The sequence below is a fragment of the Macaca mulatta genome, chromosome 19 (genome assembly GCF_049350105.2).
Source record: "Macaca mulatta isolate MMU2019108-1 chromosome 19, T2T-MMU8v2.0, whole genome shotgun sequence".
Lineage (NCBI taxonomy): Eukaryota > Metazoa > Chordata > Mammalia > Primates > Cercopithecidae > Macaca > Macaca mulatta.
This window is the reverse complement of record NC_133424.1, coordinates 40,795,487-40,818,830: the sequence shown is the minus strand read 5'-3', so window position 1 is coordinate 40,818,830 and position 23,344 is coordinate 40,795,487. Positions and strand designations below refer to the sequence as shown.

General features: G+C 55.8%; 1 protein-coding gene across 2 annotated transcripts in view; it reads right to left on the bottom strand.

Moving 5' to 3' along the window:
* Positions 1-18,427, bottom strand: part of VSTM2B (V-set and transmembrane domain containing 2B) — a 38,801-nt gene extending 20,374 nt beyond the window's left edge. The window contains exons 1-5 of one of the 2 annotated variants that reach the window (XM_015123468.3): positions 18,233-18,427; positions 17,214-17,816; positions 16,485-16,669; positions 15,440-15,469; positions 13,589-14,060 (exon numbers count right to left, since the gene is read on the bottom strand). In XM_015123468.3, the coding sequence (XP_014978954.3) occupies positions 13,589-14,060; positions 15,440-15,469; positions 16,485-16,669; positions 17,214-17,295 (769 nt within the window). In that variant the 5' untranslated portion in view covers positions 17,296-17,816; positions 18,233-18,427. Of the gene's footprint in view, positions 1-13,588; positions 14,061-14,803; positions 15,470-16,484; positions 16,670-17,213; positions 17,817-18,232 lie in introns of those variants that run through there. The other variant, XM_077978027.1, reaches the window with a different exon arrangement.
* Between the last annotated feature and the right edge of the window lie 4,917 nt (positions 18,428-23,344).

Below are 23,344 nucleotides of genomic sequence, written 5' to 3'. Positions count from 1 at the left end.
CCTTGGATCTCCTGGGTCCGGCAAATAGTGGGTAGTCAATTAATACCTGCTCAAGGAAGGCTGCTCACTGTATGCGTCCAGGCTTCAGCTCCTTGTCCTGCACAGTGGAACTTGGCCTGGCTGGGCAAAGGCAGGGATGGTGGAGCATGGCTTGAGGTCAGGGAGGAGGCTGTAGGTCCCTCCAGCCAGCACACACAGGACCTAACAGCAGTCCTTTCCCATTACAACCCGCCTTTGGGTTCCACCTCAGTGACACCTGGATATTTCTTTCTGTTTCACAGTGAGGACTTTTCCTTAGAAACGCAATTTAACCAAAAAGGTTAACATATTTTAATTGCCCAGGGATAGTGCTCTGAAAATTCTATAACGTGTGCTCATTAAATGAAATTAGCACAGAGGAGCTGCCCAGGATATGTCACGCATTAAAATATGACGCTGTAGAATAGAATGCATTATGAATTATTGCCTGGTGTATTTTTGTTACATTAGTCTTTAATGTGAATACAGTTGTTTATCTGCCCACCTGGAGATGGGATTTTTTAAATGCCTGAAAAAACATATCTACATTAATTTGTCCATGGACAAGAATCAGCAAATCTGGGCCAGGCTGCATCCGCCAGAGTACCCAGTGCCCAGCAGAGGGAGGAGGTCTGCTGCTCCCGTCCCTGAAGGCTGAGGGGTTAGGGGAGCTGAAGCAGGCTGGGGCTGGCTGTGTCCACTCACTCTGGCCATCCTTCCTGTCTATGTTCAATGGCCTAGGGACCACAGGCAGAAGCATGGAATGGCATGGAATTCTGGGCCCTACCACCCCCTGGAGACTTTTTTCCTATGGCCTCCTTCCTGGAAGACATAACTTGAGTGTGCGGTGTTCAGTTTCGGGAAACTCCAACCTTAGGCATGCCTGCAATCCCAATCCCACCCATCCTGCAAGCTTCAGCTTGTATCCTAATTCTACCCATCTTTCCATCCATGTTTTACATATTTATCTGTTTCTCCTGCTTTCTACTCTCCATTTACCCATCCACCCACTCACATCTTCTTTCCACCCATTCATCAGCTATTTAGCTATTTATTTTTCCACCCATTCCCAAGTCACTCATCCATCCATCCATCCATCAATCCATCCATCCATCCATCCATCCATTCATTCTACCATCCATTCACCCATCTATCCACCCACTCATCATCTCTCTACCCACCCATTCATTCTCCCATCCATCCACCCATTCACACATTGATTCACCCTTCTTCTTACCCACCCATTCATTCTCTCATCCATCCACCCATTCACACATTAATTCATCCTTCTTCTTACCCACCTATTCATTCTCTCATCTATCCACCCATCTACCAATCTGCTCATCATCCTTGTATCTATGCATTAATTCTCCCATCCATTCACCCATCTACACATCTACTTATCATTCTTCTACCCATCCACTCATTCTCCCATCCATCCACCCATCTACCCATCTACTCATCATCCTTCTGCCCACCCATTCATTCTCTCATCCATTCACCCATCTACCATCTACTCACCATCCTTCTCCCTACTCATTAATTCTCCCTTCCAGCCACCCATCTACCCATCCACTCATCATCCTTGTATCCATCCATTCATTCTCCCATATGCCCACCCATCTACCCATCCACTCATTCTCCTTCTACTCATCTATTCATTCTCCCACTCATTCACCAATTCCCTTATCCTTCCTTCCACCCATCCAATAATTCTCTCACCATCCACCCCTCTACCTATTCACTCATCCCTCCTTCTACCCATCCATCCACCCATCTACCCATCAACTTATCATCCTTCTACCCATCCATCCACCCATCTACCCATCAACTTATCATCCTTCTACCCACCCATTTGTTCTCCCTTCTATCTATCCATCTACCTATCCACTCATTTTCCATCTACCCATCCATTTATTATCCCATCCATTCATACTTCCTTCCACCCATCTATTAATTCTCCAATTCATCTACTCATCCACTCATTCTGCCTTCTACCCATCCATTCATTCTTTCATCATCCACCCATCTATTCATCCTTCCTCCCACCCATCCCTCATCATTTCATACATCCTTCCCTCCACTTACCCACCAGCTACTTGTTTTTCCACCCATTCACCCCAGCACCCATCCAGACATCCATCAACCCATCCACCCAATGAGTCCAAGCCCCATCATCTCTTGACAGAATCACTGCCTCCAAAGTGGTCTCCCCATCCATCAAATTCATCCCACCTCTCCAATCTCCACACTGCAACTAGAGTGACTTTTTTCTTTTCTTTTTTTTTTTTTTTTTTTTGAGACGAAGTCTCACTCTGTTGCCCACGCTGGAGCCCAGTGACGCGATCTTGGCTCACTGCAAGCTCCACCTCCCGGGTTCATGCCATTCTCCTGCCTCAGCCTCCCGAGCAGCTGGGACTACAGGTGCCCGCCACCACGCCCGCCTAATTTTTTGTATTTTTAGTAGAGATGGGGTTTCACCATGTTAGCCAGGATGGTCTCGATCTCCTGACCTCGTGATCCACCTGCCTCGGCCTCCCAAAGTGCTGGGATCACAGGCTAGAGTGACCATTTTTGAAAGCATCATGCCCTAGCCACTCAAACCCCATCCCACTGCCCTCAGGATAAAGCCAAAGCTTCCTGATATCTTCAAAAGACCTTACAGTTTAACCCTGTTGGACCAGTAAACTCTAACTTTTGACTTAATTTCCCTTTTGCTTCCCCATCTTGCTTTCTCTGCACCCACCACAGTAAGCTTCTGTGTGGCCTTTGCATTTCCCCAGATCCCTATTGCCACAGGACCTTTGCACATGTGAGTCCCTCTTCCTGGAAAGTTCTACCCTCTCTCTTTACCTGGCCAACTCTTAACTTTCTTCCTGATTATGGCTCAAATGTCACTTTCTTGGTGAGCCTTCCCTGATGGGTCAAATCTCCCTATTTTAGCTCCCATAGCCCACGGGACTTTCCTTTAGAGTACCAGCCATGGCTGCTAATTTCTACTTGCTATGTGACTATTTGATCAATGTCTGTCTCTTCCTCTGTCACTTTCTCAGGACCTCAGTCTTAAGTTTCTTAGTCTTAATCACATTGCGCCCTCAGTGACTAGAAAAATTCCTGCACATAAAACAATGCTCCATGGACATTTGCTGGATGAATGACTGAATGAATGAATGAACTAGTACAAAGTCCGATGAATACAGGGCAGTGGGGAAACAGCAGTGAGAACGAACCAGGCCTGCTCTCCATGGGCATCAGTCTGAATGGGGCACTCAGCCAGGTGTTGACTGCAGAACAGGGCAGGAACTTCTGGGAGCCCTGAGGCAGCAGCAAGGCACATCTAGGTGCTCAGAATGAAAGAAACTTCTTTGGCTGCAGGGTCAGGAAGTCTCCTCCCAACTACCAGCCCACCCTGGCCCCACCTTTCTGAGTTCTTCCCAACTACAAGTCCATCCTCGTAACCCATCCCTCTTGTGCCTGAGCTGAGCCCTGAGTTCATCCTCCTGCATGGCCACCATAACTAGACCACGAGCTCCTCCCTGGGGCAGGGGCTAGGTCTGCCTGATGCTCTGGGTAGCCCCCTGCCCCTTCGCCTGGGTCAGACCAGATACAGCAGACCAGGACTCTCAGACTGAGCCTGATGTAATGTCAGCTCCCCCTTCTGTGGGTTTATTAAAGATTCTTCCTCTGGGTCAAGCGGCGTTTGTATGAGAATCAATTGTAATAAAAGTCACTCTAAGGGAACTGACATTGGAGCTGGGCTTTCCTGGTTTAAAGAAAACTGTGCCTTCCTCCCTGAGGGCAGCTCATGGGCAGCAGGCCAGGGTCAGCAGAGGGAGGGCTCTCTCTCTCTAGAGCTATCCGATTACAGGTGGGTGGGCCTCCAGCAGGAGTCTGCGGTGGGCTGTCTGTGCTGGGCGGGAGGCAGGCTCACATGGGCGCGAAGGGTGGAGACAGGCAGGAGGGGTCCTGGCTTCCTGGCCCCGCCTGCAGCCTCCTCACACTCCCAGCACATCCCGGAGGTGACATCTCTGTCCTGCATTCATCTCACTAGCCTGGGTGCCAAGTGGCACCTTTATTGGCAATATCTGGGCACAGTGAGCCACAGCAAGGGAAACTGGGGTGGATGTGAATATGAAAAGCAAAATGCAGGAACACAATTGGAAGAACCAGTACATATCCTGAGCCTGTAATGCTGGCCTGAGTTATGTCACCCAAAAGGCCCATCCCTGTGGGGTACTCCCTGACACAGGCGGCTCTTCCTCTCTCTCACTCTCTGTACAGGCTCCATTGACGGGGACTCCAGGCACCTCCTCTCAGTCTAAACCTACCCCAGGAGGCTCTCTGGCTATACGACATGGTGAGAGTTTTCTACCTTCTCCCCGCTTCTCCCATGGAGACACAGCCGTCCAGTGCTGCAAACACCAGCCTCTCCTCTGAGTTTTTCTTTGTCACCCAAAAGGCCCTATCCCTTCCCATCACAATGCTCCTGCCACTGGCAGCAGCCTATACGACGAAGGAGCATGACCAGGCATGACATGGAGCAGCTTTCCCCAGGAGCCCTGTTAGCACAGCCGGGCCTCGGGCATGTGGGCAAACCCGGAGGTTTAATTTGCCGGTGGACCATACAAAACCATGATGAAGCTGTCCTTGTTCACCAAGGAGCTCCTGACTCAGGGCAAATAGCCCCAACCAGGCTAGGATGAGGATGTGGCACCATCCCCATTTTTCCACCTTTGCCCCCTTGAAATGGCGCAGCCAGAGAATGCACAAAAACAGCAACTCTCTGAGCCATTTGCAATCTGATGGCCCTTTCTGTTTCTGAGCTCCATCAGCCCAATCACTGAGATGGTTTGGATGTTCATCCCCTCCAACCTTATGTTGAAATGTGATCCCCAGTGTTGGAGGTGGGGCCTGGTGGGAGGTAACTGGGTCATGGGAGTGGATTCCCCCACGAATGGCCTGGTGCCTTCCTCATGGTAATGAGGTAATGGGTGAGTTCCTACTCTATTAGTTCACATGAGAGCTGGTTGTTTAAGGAGCCTGGCACATCCTCTCTCTCTCTCTTGCTTCCTCTCTCACCAGGTGACACGCCTACTCCCCCACCTTGAGTTAAAGCTTCTTGAAGCGTCACCAGAAGCCAAGTAGATGCTGGTGCCTTGCTCATACAGCCTGCAGAACTGTGAGCCAAATAAACTTCTTTTCTCTATAAATGACCAGACTCAGGTGTTCCCTGATAGCAATGCAAAATCACCATTAGCTCCATCATGCCCACGGCATGTGCAGGAGGGAGGGCAGTCTCATGAAGGAAGTCTCAGATCAGAGCACCCTGTCCAGCTTAGTAAGCTATCCTGGATGGTTAACACAATTCCCATGAATAACGCTGGTTACCAAAGCCAACATCCACTGAGTGTATTCTAGGTGCCAGGCCCTGTGCTAAGCTAACATCTTTCCATGCATTATCCCCTAGATCCTGCCAACCGCTCTCTGGCATAGGAATCAGTGTTGTGCTAATGATAACAGATGATGGAACTTCGCACACAGGGAGTGGGAAGTGATGAACTCAAAAATCCACTCAAGTGGTTGGATGTATCTGGAAAACAAGTATAATGCTCTTAGGGTATGAAGGGCAAGAGTGAGAAGCACATGCTGTGACTTTTGCAGGGCCAGAGCCCTGTAAAGGCCCAGAAATGTGGTAAATTTCTTGGCATTCAAATCCTGGCTTACCTGCGAGCCAGCCAGCTGAACAGTGAGGAACATTTGAAATGTCAGGAGAGAATGCAATGGTTGGAAGTGGTGGTGAGTGTAACTTCCTCCAGAACCATGTTCAGTCTCCATTGGGTGATGCTTTGGTTCTCCCACCAGCATGGGCAGCTGTAGGGAGGATTGACCTGCCTAGGTAATTTTCCTGGCCTCAGTCTCTAACGGGCATCGGATGCTCAACTGGGACTCTGAGGGGGTGCCCTGTCCCTCTCAGTGGCCCTTCTGGCAAGCTGGTTACTTCTGAGCTGGACGGAGCAGAGCCCATGGGTGCAGGACAGTAGGTGGGTGCGGAAGAGTAGATGGGTGCGGGGGGTCAGTGGGTGACAGGAAAAGCTTCAGAAATGTCCACTCTGACTCCTTATTTCATGCCAACACCAAGACCCCTCAACATTCCTCTTGAACTGCAAAAACCAGAGCCAACTGAAGCCTGTCCAAAGTAGCTTTGATATTTCAGCCCGGAGAGCAGTAACAACAGAACAGAACCACCAATAACTTCCAGAAACAGGATTGCTGGCAGGGACAGGCTTTGCATAAGATCTGTCTCTCAAGGGCCATCCTGTGGAGGATGCAGGCAGGAGAAGGGGCCCGGGCTATGCTCATACTTTGCGGTCACTGAGGGTACTGCTGTCTGCAAGCAGCCCCCCAGCCACCTCCGCCACTGACTGCTTGACAGCAGCTACACCCTAACCCACAGGAGGCCAGACGGGATCCTCCATCTTGGTATTCACAACACATCTTCCGTGAGAGCACCAAAGCCACGGACAAGCAGGCTAATTTAGCCAGAAGCACCACCCCGGGGAAGGAGGTGTGTCAGCCTTCATCAGGAATAGGCAGGAATCGGGAGTTACAGGGGCTGAGCCTGTTGACTTCTCATCTCAAACTTCCCTGCAGCCCTTACATAAGGCAAAGTGAAACCTTCTCACCACTCTGGATACAAGTTTCCAAGAGATGCCTGGTGATAGTCAGCAAAGCTTGGAGGAATAAAATAGATAATGCTTTTATTTTTCTCCTGTGCTGCAAAAATGTCTTAAAACCATACTCGCGTCTCCCAGAAAGCTCAGGGGTTTAGACCACAGACAAGGCCTTGCTCTGTCCACACAGAGCAGAACTAATCAATATCATATTACAAAAGCACTTGACCTCATTTATCCCCACGGATGCTTGGGGAATCCTTAATATTCAGAGCTTTAAGGATTTGCACCTGGCGTGTTTAATGAGCAGTTCCTTGTTGCGGGGTGAGCTCCCGGTGACATTTAACAAGGCTGGCTGCCAGGTCTTTTCTTGGGGGTTGCCACTCCACCTGGGGAGAGAGTCTGGGCTCTGGCTAAGAGCACAGAGAGAGCGCTGTGTCTTCTGGGGGATGGACTGAAGCAGGAGGCGTTAGGGAGAACTGCAGGAAGGAGGAAAGCTGGTGAGAGGAGAGCGTGGCACATAGTAAGTGCTCAGTAAAAGGCAAATATTATTATTTATCATTAGTATAATCCAAAAGCAGCCATTTTATCCTGAATTTAGGGTCTTGCGGATGCTGAGAGGATGGTTGCCCAGTGAGCTGACTGCTATACAAAGGCCATTCCATTTGGTGTGGCCTTCTCCATCCTTGGGAAGCAGAGAGAGGGCATCTGAAAGCTTTCCCAGGTCTGACCTAAGGTGGGAGACTTTAGCCCCAGGTGCTTCTTTCAAGTCGTAAGTCACACACCACATACAGGAAGGCTCTCTTCTGATTGCTTCAGCTGGATTAGTGCTGGCACAGCACAGACTGCTTTGCCCTGGAATTACCTGGGTGCCCTGGCTCCTCTAAGTTTGGGTCCACGCTGCCATCTCTGGTTCCCCCTCATGGCGAGCGTGGGGCTGGGCCCAGCAGACTCCCAGTGACTGGCTGCTGGGGGAGAGGACGGCATGTTGCAGATGATGGTGTAAGATTGCTGCTGTCAGGGATGATGCAGGCATCGCTTGCCAGCTGTGAGGCTCAGCCATTTCCTTTATGAAATCCTCTAATTTTCTCTTTCAGGATGCTCAGAGAGCCTCGCCCTCTCTTCTCTGGGACATCTCTTGCCAGATTTATTTTCTTCTTAATTATAATTCTCATGTCACATCAGAGCTTGGGGGAAGAATGGATTGTTCATCTAAGGCGAGAGACTTTGGGTCCTCTTGGGTCTGGGGAGAGGGGAAAACCAGGTGGCCGCCTCCATGGCCTGCTCAGGGCCCACAGGTCCCGGGCCTGCTGATGCTGTTGGTGACTCCGCTGCATCACGATTCTCCTGGGTCACGTGTGTGTGCCATTCCTTCAGCTCTATCATCACTGGGGTATGGGTCGAGATGTAGTGATTGTCTCCACCTTGCCCACGGCCCACTTCGGTCACGGTTTACGGTTGCCATGGCGACATCCAAGGATCCTCCCCCTTGACGGCTCCCAGCAGCCACAGCCTCTCTACAGCCGTCATACCCATGGCCTTGGCTGTCTTTCTCTCATTGTTAATTGAAATATTGAGAGCCAGTTCTCTGTATAGGCACCCAGCAGCAGCTTGCCACATCCAGCCAGCTCTCTGTGGGGGCCATGGTGCCCTCCCTTGGAGCCAGAGCCCTGAGGCTAATTAGAGGTTCACATGCCACCGCTCTGATCCCAAGGTCCCTGCAGAGGGGAACCTCCGGCCAACACGACAGCCATTCGGTTGCAAACTGGATTATTTTGAGGCCACGCTAGATTTCACTGCGGTGCCTTTTCCATTTAGAAGTGTTTGTCTGGAAGATACTCTGTTTGGTCTCTCTCTCTCGTTTCTAGAAATGGTAACCAGCAACAAAGTGTTCACGAAAAATGGGTCAGTGTTCAGATTAATTAGGAGCCAGATTTACGAACACAGCTAAGACGGGGCCCGGCCTCCTGCGCCTGCTCTGCTCTGCTAATCCAGTCCATGTTTATTTTTAAGCACAAATACCAAAATGTCTCTTGACAAATGAGACGTGAAATGAATGAGTTTTTGCACATCAACTTTTAGTGCAAATATGTATTTGGCTGTGTTGGGTACACATGCGGCATGAGAAGGGCTTTCTTGCCTGGCTGTGCAGTAGCTAATGGATGAGGGCTGGAGGAAGTCCCCCCGCTCCTTCCTGGCATTACCAAAGTGGCTTATGTAAAAAATAGGGACTTTTTTTCTGACTTCCTTCCAGGAACCATCGCTTAATGGGGGATGATTTGGGGAGATGTGCTGGGACCGCCTCTGCAGTCGCCAATCTGAAACGGCCAGTGTCCTGAGCCTCGCCTCTTTTCCTTCCTTCCTTCCTTCCTTCCTTCCTTCCTTCCTTCCTTCCTTCCTTCCTTCCTTCCTTCCTTCCTTCCTCCCTCCCTCCCTCCCTCCCTCCTTCCTTCCTTTCTTCCTTCCTTCCTTTTCTGAGACAGAGTTTTGCTGGAGTGCAATGGCGTGATTTCGGCTCCCTTCAACCTCCGCCTCCCAGGTTCAAGTCATTATCCTGCCTCAGTCTCCCAAGTATCTGGGATTACAGGTGCCTGCCACCACACCCAACTAATTTTTTGTGTTTTTAGTAGAGACGGGGTCTCATCATGTTGGCCAGGCTGTTCTCAAACTTCTGTCCTCATGTGATCCACCTGCCTTGGCCTTCCGAAGTGCTGGGATTAGAGGTGTGAGCCACTGCACCCAGCACATGAGCCACTGTTCCTGGCCCTGAGTCTCTTCAGTGCCCCCAGGTCCTCAGCCCACCTTTCTCAACTCTGCTGTGAGCCCCTGAGGGCTGACCTCTATAGCTTGCGCCACCTGGGTGCCCCTGCCATCAGATTCCAGAAGGGTTTGGCCAATAGGAGGCCCGGACAGGAAATGGAGGGCAGGAGGAGAGTGAGATCCTTGCTGGGTGACTGTGGGTTGGCTCTGTGCCTCCCCTCTTACTCTCTGTATGCCACCAGCAGCCCCCGTCCTGGCTAGATCTGCTGATGGCTCCCACTGATGCCAGCCCTGGGCACCTGCACCCATCCTTTGTTGGCTGCCCTAACCCTGTCCACACCTTGATACATACGCTCTTTCCATTCCCCCCAGTGACCCTGTTTGAATGTGCCATGTGCCTCTGCCAGCACCCTGGTTGATACCCTCTGCAAACACTCTAGACTATTAACCAAGAGGCAGCGGTCCTTTTTGGACCGCTCCCCATCAAGCTGCTTAGAATTGCAAGACTGGGAGGCCAGGCCCAAGGTCGTCTGCCCCGAGCTCCCTCTGCAGCTCAGGCTGCTGTGGTTCTGAGCAAAGCGGCTGGCTTGTTGCCTCTCAGGGCGCTCAGCAGGACCTGGTGCCAGCAGCCGAGCTCGGGGCACTGGCTGGTGATGCAGTCCTACAGAAAGGTTACTAATACCTATCCTCCAAAACACAGTCTGCAGGCTTCACATTGACAGCACACAGCTTGGGTGGCCTTGGGTGACCGGGGCGAGGTGGGACACAAGCCTGAGCATGGCTCCCTCCTTGGCATCAAGGCTGTTCGGGTGTGTTTGTGAATGACAGGTATTGCCATCCACTTTTCCATGCCCAGAGTCGGACACAGAGTTCCTGCAGCAGAATGACTCTCATAAGAGGCTCACCTGGAGAGTGGGGGATATAGGTTTTGTGACCTCCCAGCTGAAGGCCCACCTTCTGGCCACCCCAAAGGAGGCTTGGAGAGAGACTGGAGGTTCTTTCTGAGATGTGTCTACACAGTTCCTGGCCTGTTCAGGAGCTGGCAAGGTTTAGGGGGTGACGGAGACCTCAGAGGCCACTGTACTTCTATCCCAGGAGCACTGCTGTCAGGCCCGCTGGGAGCCAGGCAAGCTGTGCTTTCTGGATGGCTGTGGACACCAGCCCCTGCAGAGAAGGCAGAGTGACCCACATGGGCATTAACATATGGCCCTGTGGCTGGTGGATGCCCAAGGCCCTATCTGCTGGGATGGCGCTGGACACTGTGCCATCAGCATCGAGCTGACCTGAGGACCTCCATATCTGCTGTCCAGCCCACCTTCTCCGGATGAGATGTCCTGGAGCATCTTCACTCTCTCATTCAGCCTTCATGGCCAGCACAGAGACTGGAGATCGGACTAGCTATGGCAGGCAGTCAGGTCATCTGTGGCTGGGCCTGCGACTCAGGCTGAAGGCCACGGGAAGAGGGAGATTCAAGCAGGAGTGTGCTCTTGACCTTGGTCTCATTACCATTTTGTGAGCACAACCAAGTTCACTCTCAAAAATCTCTTTCACATGGTCTTGACCAAAGTCTTTAACCAATGGCCGGTTCTACTTGGCATTCAAGGCCCTCCATAGCCTGGCTTCCATCTGCCAACCTTTTAGCTTTATCTGCCCATCCCCTCCTCTCCACTAGTGCAGCTAATGACCAGGGTGATAATAATGAACATATATGTGCTGCAGTTTCCTCTGAGGGACCAAGCTCCCTCTGAGGTCAGAGAGATTATCCTGTTCATTTTACAGATGACTCAGAGGTGGTAAGCCACTTGCCTAAAATCACACAGCCAGTAAGTGGTGGAGACACAACCCACATTTGGACTTCTGCCTTTCAAATCCTCCGGGAGTATCCTAGAGGTACGTCCCAGCCTGTAATGCACACATTTCCTTGCTAGGGCCCAAGGGGAGGGGGAAGAAGGATGTTCTCTTCACCAACCAGCATCAGTTAAGCCAATGGCTCTATAAGTCAATAGGCACTCTCCCTGAGCACTGCCTGTATGCTGAACAGAGATGGCTAACTCCTCAAGGAGTCACGCTCCCCTTGCACTGTGAAGAGATGAGGCCTGAAAGCAGCCGCCACGCCAAGAACTACATTTCCCAGCAGGCACTACATCTGTGTTGGACCACGTGACTGAGTTCTGGCCGATGGAAGAGGGTAGAAGTAATATTTACCACTTCTAGACCTGGCCCTTAAAAAAACACCTTGCCATTTTTCCAAACCAGCTTCTCTCTGAGAGAGTTAAGTGCTGCCAGAATGATTTGAGTGGCTATTTTCTCAATCTCCCAAGAACGATACATACTTAGAGTGGTCCTAAATGCATATGAAACAAGTTGATTCATTATACACAATGCATGCCTGAGAGCATTAGGACTTCATTCTCTTAGGGCAGTGAAGTGACACGCGCTGCTTCTGTCTCTCCTCCCTGGTCTGCTGGCTCTATGTCATACCCAGAGCGACTTTGGAAGCCTCTTGCTGAGGCTGGTAGTCTCAGCCTGGGTCCTTGAATGACTGCATGGAACAGAGCCACCACATGCCCCGGGACACTCCAGGGCAGGACATGATATGAATGAGGAATATTACATTTGAATTGTGTCAAGCCACTGGCCTTTTGGGGTTTATTTGTTACAGCATCAGTGATATCTTAGTGCAGAGGGTGGAAAGTTCCCAGCTGGGCTGTGGAGGCCCTCTGCACGTCCCTACTTCCCCAGTAGGCTGAGGGACAGTCTTGTGGGGCCCTGTGTAGCATCCAAGAGGGATGAGGCCTTTGGATCAAGCCAATAGCCTGAGACGCACTGAGGAGGCTGCCACAGTAGGTAGAGCTGAATGAGAAACAGAACTGAACTGATGTGCCAGGCAGACTGCAGGCTCAACTGTCGGAGGGCTTGAGAGTTAGCTAGGGAGGCAGGATGAGATGGTGACATGAAGGACATGAAGACTCGCCCCTGCGGATTCTGCAGGTAGTCCAGGAGACTGCAGGTAGACCACCCTTTGAGAACTGCCATTGTAGGATTGTGACAATGTGTTCCATCACATCTGGCAGGTTTCACATGCACCTGTCCCCAGAGTCAGGCTCCCAGGGCTGTGTGGCCAGGAGAGATGCTTCCTGTGGGACTCTGCATCAAACAAGACTGAGGAGAGGGGCTGAGGGAGGGAGCAACCTGCTCACAGTCAGGCACTGGGGTGGGCTCTGAGGCCCAGCTTGGAGCAGGGAGAGAGAGTGGGGGATGCCTTGGGAGGAGGGGCACACTGGACAAGCCTTTCTACCCTCCATAACCACCCCCCACCACCCCCACCCCCGCCTCTGCCAATGGCTCCTACCGCTCCAGAGCTGCCTACCAGGGGGTAGTCAAGCCATCACTTTCTCCTCCTCCTGCCTTCCCACATCCCACCCCCATCCCCAGTCCCCTCTTCCAGCCTCTCAGCTCCCTAAGAAAGCAAGCCTTCCCCTCTGGGTGCCTTCCTAACAGTGGCTTAGGGCTCAGTCCTTACTGTCCCCACCCCAAAGCCAAAGGGAGGGGAACTGCGGTTTACGGTAAAGTGCAGAGCTGGTGCCTAGGGCCATCCTGCATTTAGCCAAAGAGAGCGTAAGTTACACAGCCAGGCCCCTCCACGCCCTTGGACAAAGTCTGTTCAGTCGAGCACACAGAATAGAAACCAACACAACCCAAGTTTTAACCGCCTCCCGCTCTCCAGCAGGTGCCAGTGCCCCCACCTAGGGATAGCTTATTTCCACCATCGGTGCTGGCAGAGTGCTGGCCCCTTGACACCATCGGAGCACAGCCCTCAGTGTCCAGTCTCCAAACCCAAAAGAGGTCGCCTCCCCACACTACAGCCTCCAGTGTACCCTGAGGTCGCTGGCAGGGCAGCCCCCTCCCCCGTTCATAAATGCACATCATAAATGCTTCCAGAGGCCAGGAGTAAAGACAAGAGAAACGGCGGGAAGAAGTCCCTAGGGGAGGGCGCTCCCGATCTAACTAGGAAGAAGTATCCATATACAAATGAGCCAAGGGGGCGGGTCCTGGGTCCGGAGTTCCTCTGGTAGTCCCCGCGCAGCCCCAGCCCTACGCCATCACCGCGCGTGCGCCCCCTCTCCGCGCGCCCTTACCCGAGCCATGCCTCTGGCGCAGCAGGACCGCCTGTCCCGATGGCGGCGACGCTGACGAAGCAGCAGCAGCTGCCGCGACGGTGGTGGTGGCCGTGTGGGCCGCGGAGGCTGCCGCGGCCTCGGGGACTGCGGGATCGATGGCGGCTGGAGGGCTCCCGGGCGGCGGGCTCTTGTCGCCGCGGACGGGCTCGGAGGTGGTGCGGCCCGCGGGGCCCGCGTTGTTGGCGTTGGCGGCGCTGGCGGGGCCGTGGCGACGCGGGCCGCTGCTCTGGATGTGGGACACAGCCTCGGCGGCCTGCATGTTGGGCGGCGCGAAGCGCGAGAGCACGCGCAGCAGCGCCTGGGCCTTGTGCTCCTGCGTGTCGTCGTCGCTGTAGTCCGACACGCGGCATTCGTACACGCCCTCGTCTTGCAGTCGCACGGCCGACAACCGAAGCCGGTGTGAGATGTCATTGCCCTGGACGCGCACGGTCTGCAAGAGAGCAGGGTTAGAGGCCGGGCTGGACAGCTCCCAAACCTGCTCTTCTGGCCGCCCTGGCCGTCGCGCCCCCTTGTGCGCGCACCCCAACACTTTCCGGATCCCGGTTTGCCCACCATCACGATCTGGCTTCCCTTTCACCCGCGTCTACCCCGTGGCATAGGGCTTCCAACTCTGCATGGGCGCCGGGCAGCCAGCTCTTTGGACTGTGTCCCCACTCCCCCATCATGTTAACCAAACGCCCACCTTGCCTCTGCCCTGCCCACACAAACCAACCCTGCTTGTCTTCCCGTAGCTGGCCCTTCAGAAGGGCAGAGCCCACCTCTCCTTCCTCCCTCCTGCACCTTCAGGAAACTCCAGGCTGGACTCCCAGTTCTGGAGTGCGCAGAAACCCCAGGCTGGACTGCCCCACGTCTTTCCCGCCGCGACGCGCGCCAACCCACAGTCCCGCCCCAGCCGGCCCTCCACACCTCCCGGCGCCAGGAAGGCCTGCCTGAATCGCGTCCTAAGGAAAGCCACCCTGTCACCGGACCCCGCCCTTCACAGCGAACACTCCTCTCCCAAGGAGGCAAGCAACGCTGTGGCTGCTGCCCGGCTCCCTGGCCACCTGCTACCAACCCGCCTTTCCGCGGGATCTCCAGAAGCGCCCCAGCGAAGTGCTCCTCCCCTGCGCCCCGGAGGGGACTTCGGGAAGGAACTGCTCTATGACTCTCACCAAACACCCAGGGAGCCCTCACCTCTGAACCGAGCCCACGAGAAGGCTTCGTCATCTCCAGGCCCTTCTACGCTCCAGCTGGGAAGCTTGGGCGCATCTCCTCCCAGAGTTACCAAGCCCATGACCCGGGCCCCTCGCAGCCTGGCACGACCACCCCCTACCTTGTGCCCCGCAAGCCTGCAACACCCCGCACCCAAACCCGCAATCCAGGCGGAAGATAAAGGGTTGCGGCGGAGGGCGCAGAGCGGATGCTCAGGGCGGGGCGGAGGGGGCGGGAAGCTGGCGCCACGGTCGCGGGGAGGGCGAGCAGCCGCGCGCTCCCGGTGCTGGGAGGAATGCCCGCAGAGCGGAGGCGAGCAGGCGCGAGAGGGCCTAAGCGCGCGGTCCTGACCAAGGGGAGTTTTACAGGTGAGCGCCAAGCCGAATTAGGGGACTCAAGCCTTGGACCCTTGATTTACACAAAAGAGAACCCGACCCTGCAACCGGCGACAGATGGCGCCCGGACAAGCCAAGCAGCCACCAATGCAAGGCTGCGATCGCGGCCCTACTTGCGCGGCCCCACATGCGCGGCCGCAGCGGCTTGCTAAGGGGAGGGAGCTGCGGGATGCGAGGCGGCCAGAAGGGGTCTCCCGCGGCCCGCGCTGGGCTCCACACTTACGCTGATTTTAGTTGCATCCTTATTTGTTACCTAAAATGCAAAGAGGGAGAGAGAGAGAGACGTGAGGCTCGCGGCCTTCTGGCTGGGGGAGCTTGGATCCGCCTTTAGGCAAGGGCACCCTCCGCCGGCAGGCTAGGACCGAAACCGCCCGGGCGGTGGGGGTTGAGGGCACAAAGGACGTCCGGCTTTCCAGGAGTTTCCCAGGAGGAAGCGGGCTTTGGAGCTAGCATGGTGCCTGACCAACGGGTGGCTGCCCTGGTGTACACCTGCTGGCTGAACTGGGGAGACTGGATGGACACCAGGGTGGGAAGGAAAGCCCCTCTTCTTCCCTCTGGGCATCCTTAGGCCCTGCCCCGTGGCTCAAAATCCTCCCCCAGCTCATTGGGAGTCGTGAATAACTGGAGGGAGGGGCCTGTGTCTGTATGGTACCCAGCGGGAGGCTCAGTGGCAGTAACTCTGGGTGGGACCCTGGGATAATGTAGGTGTATGTGTGCACGCGTGCACACTAGAGTGTGTAAGAGAGTGTGGATTTTGAGGCAGACAGGCAGCTTGGGCCTGTTTTCGGCTACAGGGAAGTCGCCCCTCGGTTCCCCTGAGGGCTGGAGGTCCTGCCGGCTTCCCGGTACTCGGTTTTCTGCTGGTCTCAGGAACGCAGCCGCGGGGAGCCCTGGGGTCCTCAAAGTGGCAGAGGGAGGGGAGAGCCTGATGGGACCAAGGGGGCTTCCTTCACCACCCACCAGCCATCAGAGGGCTGCAGTCAGCAAGCACGAGCAAGCCACCTGGCTGAGGTGTGGCTTTTTAGGGGCTGGGCGTGAATGGAGTTCCGGGAGGTGGCTGGAACAGCGATGCTGTCAAAATAATTGACAGGTTTCGGGGTAACCACTGCTGACTTTGAAGATGCTTTGGGATGCGAAGGTGGAAGATGGGCTGCGCCACAGGGCGGCGCCCTGCGCTAGCGAAGCCGGCTGCCTCCCTCCCCGGGTTAGCCCTCGCCGCCCCGGGCGCGAGCCGGGCGCGCGCCGGTACCGCGTGGGCGGCGGGTTACCTTGCTCCGGGCGCCTGGCACGCTGAGCGCCAGCTCGTGCAGCAGCTCCCGGGGTGGCTCCTTGAGGTACCACCACTGAATCTCCAGCGAATACGAGGTGGCTCCGCTGGCCCGGAATGCGCAGGGCATTTCGATGTCGTCTCCCTCCCGTACTGTCACATCTTTGGGGACTTCTGTGAATGTAGCTGGGGGTGGGGAGAGAGAGAGAGGCGTGACCAGCTGTAGGGCGGGGGCCTGGGGCAACCCAAAGCGAGGCGGTCGGTCTCTGGCTCGCTGGCCTTGTGCCCCCCACCCCGCAGCTGCTCCGTGGCACACGGCCGGAGAGGCTAGCAAAGTTCGGGGAAGAGGCTGCAGGGCCGTGGCAGGGACTGGTCACCGGCTGCCTGCTGCTTCCCTCCGGATGGGGCGGGGCGGCAGGGGCGGCTCGTGCTTTTCCCCCGCGCCTGGCCGCACCGCCAGAGCCTGACTGGGGCGCGCCAACTCCCGCACCCCGCAGGCCTCCTTTCCGCAGCCGGGGACCCGGCGGGACTAGGAACGACTCAGGCGCGGCGCTGCTGCTGCGGCGACCCTTCGCTGCTCGCCTCCCCCTACCCCTCCGGGCCCGGGCTGCACAGCGGGATTGCTGGAGACCGCGAAGCTTCCCCGTTCGTTCTCTTTCTCCTTATTCTCCGTGGCGGCCCCAGCAAAGACCCCCCGAGCCCACCGCGGCAGCAAAGTTCCCGCGCTCACCGTCGGCCACGAAGAGCAGCAGGGCATGCAGCAGCAGAGGCGGCAGGTATCCGAGGGCACCGAGCCGGTTCCGCTGTTCCATCTCCCGCGGGGGACGCGGTGGCGGCGGGGGCCCGGGAGCGTAGAGGCGGCGGCCGCGTGGGCTCGGATCGGCTCCGGCTCGGGCTAGGACGCCTCCGAGCCTGCCATGGCCCCGCGCGGCGCCCCCTCCCCTGGCCGCCGGCGGCCGCCAATCAGCCCCGCTCCCTCGCCGGCTTGCCCGGCGCGGCTCCGGCGGGGGGCGCTGCGCGGGGTGTGCGGGAGACGCGGTCCCACCGGGAGGCTGCTGGTGATCGGTCAGTGCCTCTCTCTGTCCGGTCGTCCACAGGACGGTGGGGATCCGCGGTTCAGTCTCTGCCCCGCGGGCCGGGCAGGGGCTGGGCCGCGCCGGGACCCATCCCTGGCCGAGGGAGTGCGCGCCACGGAACCGCGAGCTTCTGCCTCCCTGTCTCCTTCTGGTTCTGCTCCCGACTGCCACCTCCTTCGGCTCCCGCCGCCGCCCCCGCCGGTTTCTCCGCGGCTCTTTCCGCAGGGCGAGTGGGCGCTCAGCCGCGGCGCGCAGACCTGGCGTCCGACCCAGCGCAGCGCGGGGAGAGCGGGTCCGGCGTGGCAGACCCGGAGCCGGAGAGAGGCGGGGAGAGGGGGAGGGGAGGGGGAGGGGAGGGGAAGGGAGGGGGCGGTCAGTGGCTAGGCGCCAAGCCTCCTCCGCCGCTGCATCGCCCCCACCCTCCCCTCTCCTGCCACAGCCCGCCCCGCCCCCGCCCCAGAGCGTGCACCCTCTCTCCTCGGGGGTCGCTCGGAGGGACCACCGTCTTTCTGGTTGAAGTACAGCCCCACCCCGCACCCGCTTGGGTTGGGAGTCCTCCCACCTAAACTCTCCCTGGCTTCTTCCCAGTCTCCACCGCCCGAGACGGCCGCTCATCCCTGCTCCGCGTGTGTCCCGCGGTTCTCTCCGCAGCTCCCAGCCCTCAACTCCTTACCCCAGTTTGGGCAACCAGCTGCCCCGCTGTTTGGCCCAGGCCTGGGCCATGGCGGGTGGGTGGGCGCCCGGGGCCGCGAGAAGGGCGGAACGCTGTGCCCAGCCTGAGACTAGGCTGGGGGGCGGCGGCAGCGCCGGGAGTCTGCAGTGCGCGAGGGAGAAGTGAGCGCACAGCGCCCAGCGAGCAGGTGCCTGTGGCGCGGAGAGCGCACCCGCGAGCTAGCCGGCAGTGGCCGTGAGTGACGGCAGGGGCGGCGGGGGTGGGGTGGGGAGAGCCGGGCACGACTCAGGGCCCGGGAGGTTTCCGGGCGGGGGCGGGGTTCCTGCCCCTGGATCGCCGTTGCCTGCGTCTCCACCCGCTCTTCGCCGGTCGTGGCCCCTTCTTTACCCGGTGCAAAGCGAGATACCGAGGCGCCAGGAGACCGGAACCCATCCCCCGCCTGCTCTGGAGCACCCGGCATCCCGGTACCTCCCCCAGCCTTCACCCGGAGCCTGCCCCCTCCGCAGCCATCTGAGGGAGCGTGGTCTGGTCCCCGAAGGGAAACGCGGGGTGGACATGTGGTTCGGACGCAGCGCGTAGTCATAGTCATAGAGGCGAGTCCTAAGGCTTGCCTCGGGTCTCTCCTCTCTCATTCCCCCGGGAGTCCCCAGCTAGTGCATTTCCGCACTTCTGCCCCTACCCCGGCCCCTATGCCTTAGCTCTGACTTCAGGTTGGGGTGGGGCAGTCCGGTGGATTCACGTGCCTGATTTCCCGGCTACCAGCCTCCCGGAGGCACCGCCAGAGGATTCCCCGGGAGCCAAGGAGAAGGAAACCCAGAGGGAAAACACTTTCCAGCAGCCACACTGGTGCAGGCGGCCAGCACAGCAGAGCTCAGAGGGGAGGAGCTGCTGGCCCCCTCCAAGGCTGTCCTCGCTAGCGGGTGCCCCGGGGCCAGCCCTTCATGCCTCCAGTGCCTGCCTTTCAGTTTCCTGTCTATGGCCCAGGAGTCACTCCCACCCGCTGGCTCACGGTGGCTCATCTATCAAGCCCTTGTTTTCTAAGGTCTTCTGCTGGGGGCAGAGGGAAAAAGGGGGTCCTGTAGGACTTCCCTGCTTTCCCTCAAGTTCCTCTCTAGGGGCTCCACAGAGTCAGTTGCCAGCTCCTTCTGTCATGGCAGGAGCTTTTCCTAGGAAATCCCATGTGCCCTTAGAAACCACTTTGGACCCCCAAATGTAAGACCCTGCCAGGCCCCACTGCTGTCCTCAGCTTCTGAAGGGAGAGGGCAGACTTGCACCGCGCTATGCAGATTCAGGACCATGGTGGGGTTCCAGGAAAGCAGGCTCACTTGGGGACTGATTCCAAGCAGGGTTCTGAAGAAAAGCTAGCCCACTGGCAGTGGCCCACCTGGAGAGGCAGCAGTCTCCTTTCCTGATGCCAGATCCAAGCAGAGGCTAATGCTAGAGATCAGCGATGCCCGTGGGAGAATCCCTGTAGCTAGAGGGAATTATCTGGAAGTAATTTATCCCTGTACCACCATGGGGGGTTGGGTGTTTCTTGCCCACTGCATGAGTTGGTATTGCTCTAAGAGCGACAGATACACGTTTTCACATGCTTTCCATGTACTACTAGACACTTTCCAGGCATCAGTTCTCAACATGACAAAGAGATCCTTCTCACAGAGAAATCAGATCTCTCTTCCACTGCTGAAACGCCGCAGTGGCTCCCATTTCACTTGGCATAAACACCAGTGGCCTTGCAGTGGCTACCAAGGTCAAACCATCTGCCTTTCTGCTTCCTGCTCACCCCCTTCCTTCATCTCCTCATCTTTTCTGTCTTCTCCGTAGCTCACACTCCCCTAGCCACACTGTTCTCCTTCCTACAATGCGGCACGCTGGGCATGCTTCTACCCCAGGGCCCTTGCACCAGCAGTGCCATCTGGCTGACATGCTTCTCCCACAGATACCTGCTTGGCTAACTCCGTTGTGCTCTGGTTTTTGTCAAGCAGTCACCTTCTCCATGAAGCCCGCCTGGACCACCACGTTTTACACTGCAGTCTACACTGCCTCTCCTCCCACCACCCAGCACTCCCAGGCCCTCACTCTGCTTCCTTTATTTTTTCCATCTCACCAGCCATCTTCCAACACATGGGACCACATCCTTATTTATTGAGTTCCTTGTTGAAGGTCTCTAAGACTCTGCCAGCCTTGTTCACTGATGTATCTCTAGCATCTAGAACAGGGTCTGGCACAGAGTAGGAGCTCAGTAAATGCTTATGGAATGAATGAATGAGCTCATTTTATCTCAATTACAACTCCAGGGGTAGACATTGTGATTTCACCCCATTTTATGGATGAAGCTCAGAAGTTTACGGAACTTGCCCAAGGTCGCATAGTGAGTAAGTGGCTGAGTGACGCATCAACCCAAAGTCTGTCTTACTCTGGGGTCCTGGATAGTAACCAAAACACTAAGCTCTTCCCTGCTCCAGGTAAGACTGTGTCCTGATGCCTTGAGTTGGTGTGAAGAGCAAGGCCCTGCCCTTGGCTGATGGGAGCAAGGAGCAGCCTGAGCTACACTTGTAGTCTCTTTCCTATCTGTTCAGCTTCGTCTATTTGTTTTTTGCCTTGCCTTATAGACTATGATGATAGCAGCTGACCCACCTTCGCTGTTTTTTTTTTCCCCACAGGGTCTTGTTCTATTGTCCAGACTGGAGTGCAGTGGCACGATCTTAGCTCACTGAACCTCAACATCCTGAGCTCAAGCACCTCAGTCTCCAGAGTAATCATGCTGACACCAGGAGGATTAGCCCACCATGCCTTGCTAATTTGTGTATTTTTTTTGTGAAGATGGGATGTTGCTATGTTGCCCGGACTGGTCTTGAACCCCTGGGCTCAAGCGATCCTTCTGCCTCAGGCTTCCAAGTAGCTAGGACTACAGGCATGCACCACCACACTTGGCTAATTTTATGTTTAAACTTTTTGTAGAGGTGAGGTCTTGCTATGTTGCCCAGGTTGGTCTTGAACCCCTGGGCTCAAGCCGTCTTCCTGTCTCAGCCTTCTAAGTAGCTAGGACTATAGGCATGCACCACCACACCCAGCTAATTTTTTATTTTTAATCTTTTTTGTAGAGATGGGGTCTTGCTGTGTGTATGCAGGCTGGTCTCAAACTCCTGGCCTCAAACAGTCCTCCTGCCTCTGCCTCCCAAAGCCCTAGGATTATAGGAGTGAGCCACCACACTGGCTTTCTCTGTGTGTTTAACTGCCAGCTGGGCCTGACCCGTAGTTAGAGCCTAGTAAATGTTCGGACTGGACACCCTGCTAGGAGCATTGGGGAAGGGGACTTTGCCTCCCCTTTGCTGTGGGGTTTCCATGGGCAGGGCAGGGACTTTTGTCTCTTCGACTTAGCCCTTTGGCTAGTTGGAGGATTAGTGAGCTAAGACCAGACTGCAGCTCCTGCCATTCAGAAGGCACTGGGTTTCTTCCCTGCCAGTCTCTGCCAAGCCTGGCTTCCCGCTCCTGGCAGGTGAGCCAGTTCCTTCTTACTATGTCCTGGTGGGATGTGGTCTCTCAGCTGGAGACTCTAGAGAAGGTGGCTGGGATGGAGCATGCGGGTCACTTCTCCCAAAGGGACACTAAGCTCTGGGGACACAGCCATTCAGCTCTACCTACTGTGTTATCTCTCGGGCTCCTAAAAAAGATGATCTGTTTGCAGTGAATCGTGGTTATGTGAAGCGACGGACTTGAGAGCGTTTCATGATCATTTTGTTTCTAGTCCTGATTAGTCATCAATGGGAACTAACACGGTTTTCCCCTCCCTCCACCCACAGCTATAAAATGCCTGTGGAGTCGCCGTGCACAGGGACCTGGAGGCGGATCCTCTTGTAATGTGGTTGATGGGGCCATGGGTTGGCTGCCCTGCCCAGTTGGCTGTGGCCGGGGGGGGGGGGGCTTGCTTCTGCCAGGGCCTGGTGACTGTGTGCCCAGCCTCGGAGCTCTCACTCATTACCTATTACGAGCTGTTATTATAGGGCTGCGAGCTGGGGTGCTTGTCAATACCATTTTGTGGATGGATTCACTGGACTCTCAGAGGCACTTTAAAAAACGCTATTTAAAAAGACTGCCCAGGCTCTTGTGAAAGCACCCTTAAATTACAGCCCTAAGTGAGCGTTTTTTCCTGGAACTCACTTTCAACACTTATTTATTTTAATGCTCAGGTCCTCTTGGAGTTGGGGTTTCAGGATTCTTGTCTCGACTGACCTTTCCCGTCCTCCCCTGTACCATGTACGGCAACGTTGATTTTGGGTAATGTATTTTGATTTTAAGATGCAGCCCATCCATAAACTTTTCTATCAATAATCCCAGCACACTCTGTGTACCCGACAGCTTATAGGAAAATAGCAGATTTATGGGGGCTTTTATTTTTGGCCATTTTAGTCATTCACACGCCACCAGTGTCAGGGATAAAGGCTGATGTCTGGTCCCAGGAAGACGCCTATCCAAGGGTACACATCAGGTCATCGAGGGGTGGAGGCCTGGCCCTGCTTGCACCCTGACAGGGACTGCTGGAGAGGGAAGCAGTGATTGATGCCCCTAAGACGGAAGGAGGGGCAAGTGAAATGGCTCACATTTTGGGTTCCCGTGGCCCTTGCCTGCCCCACGTCCTCACCAACTTGGAGTGCTGAATTCCAGGAGGAGGGTAGCAGGTGCCAGCCCCTGCATTGCATGGAGACAAGAGAGGGCCCCCTGCTGTCACCAGGGCCATCAGGGAGGCAGCCTGCCCTTTCCCATGTGCGCTTGCTCTCGGCAAAGCAAGCCTGCTCGTGGTCAGCCAGGGGTTGGCCAGCAGCAGCAACAGGACACACAGCTGCCAGGCCCCAGGGTCTGGCCTGACATCACTGCGTCAGTGCCATCACACTGCATCTTCAGAGCCTTGGGCTGTTTGCTTCCTTGTCACAGGCAGGATCAGTTGGGTTTGGGGATGGTCTAGAGAAGGGAAACACAACGGGAGAAACACCAGGCAGGGCCTGTTTCACCCCAGACATTTTTCTGGCCAATGTGTCCTGAAGGCTGATCATTTATCTAGCGCTTGTCCCACGATATGCCGGTGCAGGGGATGCTGCCATAAGCAAGACAGAC